Source organism: Mandrillus leucophaeus, unplaced genomic scaffold (assembly GCF_000951045.1).
Source record: "Mandrillus leucophaeus isolate KB7577 unplaced genomic scaffold, Mleu.le_1.0 Scaffold383, whole genome shotgun sequence".
NCBI classification, from domain to species: domain Eukaryota; kingdom Metazoa; phylum Chordata; class Mammalia; order Primates; family Cercopithecidae; genus Mandrillus; species Mandrillus leucophaeus.
The window spans coordinates 1,011,164-1,017,948 of record NW_012104065.1 but is presented as its reverse complement, the minus strand read 5'-3'; the positions used below and the strand labels follow the sequence as shown (position 1 = coordinate 1,017,948).

The following is a 6,785-nucleotide window of genomic DNA, read 5'->3' as shown; positions in this document are numbered from 1 at the left end:
TATTGCATTTGCTTGGATTGTGCTGCATGAAGTAGATGTTCAATAAATATTGATGACAGTGCTAGTAGTAGAAATATATAGAAGAGAGAAAAAAAGCATTGGTAGACATGGCTGGAGCTTACAAAACCACAGGAGGCAGAATGGTATTTTGGTAGCGTACTGACAATCTGATACTAGTTTGTCCTGGCAAATCATGCTGTCAAGGAAAAGGATACGGTTGGGGTCAGACACACTCGGGTTATGACTGAAATTATGTTAATCATTGTAAGTATAAGTTGGGGAGAAAGCTACCTGATCCTTCTAGCCCTCAGAAAGATAAAGATATAAATTGAAAATGAATACCAACCTTGCCAGGAGGGTTTCTGAAACATTTGGGATGATGTCAAGTTAAGCGTTTAGCAATCATGGTACATGGTAGGTATACAATTTGAGATTGTCATTATTCTTACTGTTGTTATTGTTCGTGGTATTGCTATTAGGCCCCTATATTGGGAAAGGTGGTACACATCAATGGACTTGTGAATGGGCGTGCCCTCACCACTTCTTTTGTCAAAGGATAACAATGTTCCAGAAGAAGGAAATTGGAGAAAATCAAGACCCCACGACTCTCCCGAATCTTCACCTTGCCCACAAGTCTTTAGCTATTTACTGGAACTTTTCCAGAGGCACCCAAAGCCAAACTCCAACACCCAAGCTTGGCACTACCAGTCAAATCTAAAACGAGGTCCCTCAGGCTACTACTCTGAGCTGGAATGCGAATCTATGGAGCAAAACCTTGGGATCCCCATCACTCAAGGCCCTGAAAACTGATGCCAGGCCTTCTTTCTTCCCATGTGAAATTATATTTCTTGTGTGAGGCCGTTCTTGCATTGCTATAAAGAAAAACCTGAGACTGGGTTATTTATAAGAATAGAGGTTTAATTGGCTTATGGTTCTGCAGGCTGTACAGTACGAATAGTGCCTGCATCTGCTTCTGAGGAGGCCTCAAGAAGCTTTCACTCTTGGCAGAAGGCAAAGCCGGAGCAGGCACTTCATAGGGAGAAAGCAAGAGCAAGAGAGAGAGTGGCAGGGGGCGGGTGCCACACACTTTTAACTGACCAGATCTTGTGACAACTCACTATCGCAAAGACAGCACCAAGTCATGAGGGATCCACCCCTGTGACCCAGACACCTGGTGGGGGGGCAGAGCTCCAACACTGGGGATTAAAATTCAACATGAGATTAGGGTGGGGACAAATATCCAAACTATACCATTTCTTAGCTCTCTGATGTTATTTTTAAGTGTTCTTTCATTAAAATAGCCACAATTGTTTCTTCTTGATTTAGGATTCTTATCTCAGGTGTTGTTGATATCCTGAATCAATGGAAAACAAATAGGCCATGTAATAGCTGAGATTTTTATTGATCTATTTTGCATTTCCAGCTTTGAGAATTCATGTGAGTGGCTCCACCATAGCCATCCTGAAGAGAACTGAGTGCCAGTTCCTGTATGAAGTGAGAGGAGAAACGTACTTAAAGGTAAGGAGTCCACAGAGACAATACATGGAAAAAGCTCTCAGACATGCTTGGGCCACCTCCTTTGAGCCTTGGCCAGGAAAGTTGAGGAGCATGCTCATCCTTTTCTGTACTCGTCACAGTGAGCACCCTCCATGCTCTGCAAGAGAAATGACCACCAAAAAATGTGAACTCAGAATTTTCCTTTACTCCAAAGAGCCCTTTTGACATTCTGAACTCTGCCACCATTTCCCCTGCCATATCCAGGTTTTGTCTGCAGTTCTTCCTCCAAACACAAGAGCTACATACTGTCTGGTCCAGGACTTATTTAATTTAAATCAAAACCCTTGTCCTCCCACTTACTTCCCTACTCTTACTACACAACGCTGCTATGATCTGAGGTCACCTCTCTTGCCAGTTGCTTTACTATTCCGAAGCTCTAGAATCACAAGGAGTGAATGACAAGGTGTGGCCCCATTCTCCTCCTCCTCCTCATCTGGAAGTTTGTTAAAATGCAGATGTCTGGACACTCCACCAGGCCTGCTATGCAAGATTCTCTGTGGGTGTAGATCAGGAATCTATATTTTTAACAAGATGATGTGTTTTTTAACAAGATGACCACACTAATATTTGAGAATCACTACTCTAGTGTCTTCATGCAGTTCCTCACATTTAAAACAGCTGCCCTCCAAAGCCATCAGATGTCTCCAGTTGCTTCTCAGGCTGCTTTTCCAAAGTTATTACAATCTTTTCACCACTGGCAAAGCAACTATTAACTGTAAGTTACCTGCCCCCAGTAGCCATAGTGCTTCTGGCCTTTGTATTTTGATTGCACCTTGGAAAAGTCTCCTTTTATGTAAGTGTCCTAACATCATCACACTTGCTTTTTGAGTCCTCCATAGATACATTTTTTACAAAGAACATTTACCCCAAAATAGAACCGGTTTATGGATTACTATGGTCCAAACACAGCCAATGAACCACTATTTTTTTAAATGAGTTTAATAATATGTAACAGTTATATATATATATCATTCATTTTTAAATTATTGATCTATATTACAGATATATATTATTACACTTTTTTTTTTAAATAATGGTTCACTGGCTGTGTTTGGACAATATGTATTTTGTATCTCTTTTTCAAATACCAGCTTTAGCAAAAACAGAGTTTCCAGTATTCCAGTAAATTTCCATACATTCCGTAGCCTCCAGATGGACCCCACAAATGCCACTTAATGAGTTCTTAATTGTGCTGTACATGTGTTTGTAATAAGATAGGGAAACTGTAGCAAAAGTTTTGTGACAAAACTTTATTGAAAAAAAGGCTAGAAGGAAATATGGACGACAAGCAGTTGGATTTGTTGACGTAGCAGAATTGCAGATGAATTTTCTTCCTTTTTAAGTTAGAGTTCTTGTGATGTTGCTAGAGTGATATTTTAAAATGTCTTTTGGGGAAAAAAAAGAAAACTCTACTTTAAGAAAAGGATGTCTGCTGAATGAGAAACTTATTTTTAAAAAGGCACTTGGAAATAAAAATCTGTCTAGAGATAATGCAAATCGTAACAGGAATGTGTGATGTGCTTAAATATTGGCACTGATGAGAAATGCGGAAGTGAAACATGGCATGGAAACAGATCACGATGGGAACAGTGGTCTACAGCTGAACTGACTCATTGGCCTCCGTGGTACCTAACTCTTTTGTCTTACCAGGGAAGGGGAAATGAGACTACCTACTGGCTGACCGGGATGAAGGACCAGAAATTCAACCTGCCAACCCCTCCTACAGTGTAAGCTTCTGGGTGTGGCAGGGACAGGGAGGAAATCAGAGATCTTGGCTTTGTAAGTTACGCTACTTAAAGCCAATTTAAGTTGGCAAGTGCCTTACAAGTGGCATATATTGCATAAGAAGGGACTATACATGAGAAGGTTTAGAAACCTCCCTTCTTAGACTGCAAGAAGGGAATTATCCTGAAAGCCTGCATTTTCCTGAGACCTCAATGACAACAGAAAAGTATTTAGCCTTGGCTTCCCCGTCTGGAACATAGACCTTGCTTCCATGAATCAGATGTGTCGTCTCAGTATAAAACTACCTTTTTTTTTTTTTTAAGCTCTGGATCCTTTATCCCAAGAAGGAGCTTCCACCTGGAAAAGAGGAGGAATGAACAGACTATTTAGAACTTGAGGAGATTTTGTTATTTCATTTGTTTCATTTTGTTTACTGGCTCTGTATTCATGATATTTTTAACTGGCAAAATTATGTTTTAAATGTCTTATCTCCATTGAAGTATACTTACAGTTTATGCAGAAAATATACTATATATTAGACAAGAACGAGTTAAAAGTTTCCTGAGTCTGGGTACGAGCTTCTACCTATTCTGCCCACTTTCCTAGACTGTGCCAGTCATCATTTTGTCCCTGCTGAAAAACTGACTATAGTGCCCTGCAATAAAGCAATGGCAAAGCTAGCATTGTATTCCAGGCTCACTCGGGAGAACAGAAGACACTTTAGAGTTCACCTCATGCGTGTCTGGTTCTCACAGGAGTGGAGCACACTGGGGGCAAAGAGGCTCTCTGCATTCCACTCCTGTCTTCATCTTTCTGTTGAGTTGCCTAATGAAAACAGGACCTGCCTCAGCCCCAAGACTGTGGTTCTGGGTCTTAACATGAAGTCTGTGTTCTCCGAGATGAGGAAGACAAAGTTTCAGGGTTAACTGACAGGTTTCAGTTCTCCTAAAGGTGACTCAAGTTGTCATCCAGTTGCCTATCAATACATGTTATTGCAACCAGATGGCCATTTCCTTGGCTTTTGCTATGGTTGAGAAACTCTGTCTTGCAGAGGCCTAGATGGCAGACCGAGGGAGATGGCAAGCTTCTAGAAAAGCCAAAACAACCGAAATCTTCCCTGGGGCATGAGAAACCTAGCTCCTTACTTGGAGTGTCCCAAATCCATTCTAAACTCGTGGCCCCCTCCACCATTCTAAGCCTTCCCCAAACAAGACTCACACTGTGAAGTATGTGTGGGACCAATGAGTTTTCAGGGTTGTGTGGCAGGGGCCGAGCATCCTCCCTGCTTCTTTTCCCCTTCCTGCAGTGGCATATGTAAACCTAGGTCCTCCCAACCATGCCTCCAAATTCCAGCAGCAGATCGTTTCACTTTGAAATTGAAGTCTAATTTCCTAGCAGAGATAACAGATTTTTAAGCTCATCAAAGGCAGGGATCATTTCGTATTCTTTGGATTTCCTGTGTCTCGCACAGAATAGGCATGCAAAGAGTAACTGAGTAACTGAACTGATTATTCTGGAGCTAAGGAATATTCTGTATGAATTGCTGAGAAGTTCTATTTTCTCTTCCCACCCTGTTTGCAGGGAGAATCAACAGCGTTTGCAAGCAGAATTTTCAGACATGATTGCCAACTCCTTACAGAAAAGACAGGCAGCAGGGATAAGAAGCCAAAAACCCAGACGAGTAGCCAGCTATAAAAAAGGCACTCTGGAATACTTGCAACTGAATACCACAGACAAGGAGAGCACCTATTTTTAAACCTAAATGAGGTGTAAGGACTCACGCAAATTAAAATACAGCTGCACGGAGGCAGCGACCTCAAGTGTCCTGAAAGCCTGCGTTTTCCTGAGACCTCAGTGAAGCAGAAATGTACCTAGGCTTGGCTGCCCTGTCTGGAGCATGGACTTTTTGCATGAATCAGATGTGTGTTCTCAGTGAACTACTTACCTTCCTCTCTGGAGCCTCATTCCAGCAGTTGTTCCAGGCAGCTTCCACCTGGAAAAGAAAAGAAATGAATAGACTATCTAGAACTTGAGAAGATTTTATTCTTATTTCATTTATTTTTTGTTTGTTTGTTTTTATTGTTTTTGTTTACTGGCTCTTTTTCCTTCTGTATTCATAAGATTTTTTAAATTGTCATAATTATATTTTAAATACCTTATCTTCATTAAAGTATATTTAACTCATAATTTTTGCAGAAAATATGCTCTATATTAGGAAAGAATAAAAGCTAAAGGTTTCCCAAGACTGTGTATGCGTTTCTACCTATTTTGCCCGTTTTCCTGGAATACATCAGTCACATCATCTTGCGCTTACTGAAAAACTGACTACATTCACTCACCTTGAATTATGGCAAAGCTAGCATTGTTACTCAAGGGTGAGAACGCTGAAGGTTAGTATCACCTGCTACACGTGAGGGAATTTCTGACCTTTAAACAGAGGTGTTGCTTCAGCTTGTCCAATTAACAATGTGGATGGCAGTGATCTAAGTATGAGACCAAGACAAAAGTCAAGTTCCTGTACCGTACTTTTCTAACTATAAAGTAATCCATGTCTCCAAGCTCCTGATCTTTCATCAGTAAATTATGAATCATAATACCCACTTCATTTTAGACTGCGCCACCCCCAAGCTGGCATAACACCACTCACAGATAATTTCCTTAGACCCACAGTTTACAAGGTAAAAGGAGAAAATTGGAGATGGAAGTTTGATCTCCCCACCAGTCTGAGAATCTTCACAAGAAGCTCACTCTGGTCCTGTCTCATGAACCACTCTGAGTACCAGGCAGGCTGAAACACCAGGGGTGAACTGGGGACGAAAAGCGGAGGTGCTGATTGCTGAAACTGACATGCAGACCTTGCAGCTGCTCTGCTCCAATCAGCAGAGATGCCACACTGAGAAAACTGGATGATGCAACAGTCTTACTAGACGCAAAACCCACAGGAAAGCCTGAATCCCTGGTTAGATTTCCCACAAAGCCCAGTGCTAATGTGGAATCTTCTCACTTCGAAACAACTAAAAGGTTTTTTCCTTTTAAACAACCTTTAAATTCTAGCATTCTCTTAAGGCTTCCCCAGACCAGGAAGCAACAGCAGACCAGTGACTAAGTTACAATATTAAGCACTAAAGGTCTAACACCACCAAAGAATGACTGTAAAAGCTGGAAGAGGTGACCATCTCCTCAAATGTGCAGCATCAATGTAAAGACACAAGGATTGTGAAAACTCAGGGAAATATGATACCATCAAAAGAAATCAACAAAGCTCCAGTAATAGACCCCAAATAATTGGGGTCTATCAGACATGTCAGCAACATGTCTGACAGAATTCAGAAAAATCTTCTTAAAGAGTTCAGAGAAGCACAAGAAAGTATAGATTAAAAAATTAAATGAAATTTGAAAAACAATCCAGGAACAAAACAAGAAAATTGACAAAGGAAAAAAATGTAAAAACACACATAAAAATAGAAATCTTAGACATAAAGGATATAATAGCTAAACTGAAA

The 6,785-nt window shown here is 40.8% G+C and overlaps 1 protein-coding gene across 1 annotated transcript in view; it reads left to right on the top strand.

Moving 5' to 3' along the window:
- GUCY2C (guanylate cyclase 2C) overlaps nt 1–5,469 on the top strand; it is a 103,552-nt gene extending 98,083 nt beyond the window's left edge. Inside the window, exons 25-27 of the mRNA XM_011990839.1 lie at nt 1,424–1,518; nt 3,208–3,284; nt 4,864–5,469. Of these exons, the coding sequence (XP_011846229.1) occupies nt 1,424–1,518; nt 3,208–3,284; nt 4,864–5,038 (347 nt within the window). The 3' untranslated portion in view covers nt 5,039–5,469. The remainder of the gene's footprint in view (nt 1–1,423; nt 1,519–3,207; nt 3,285–4,863) is intronic.
- Nucleotides 5,470–6,785: the final 1,316 nt, after the last annotated feature.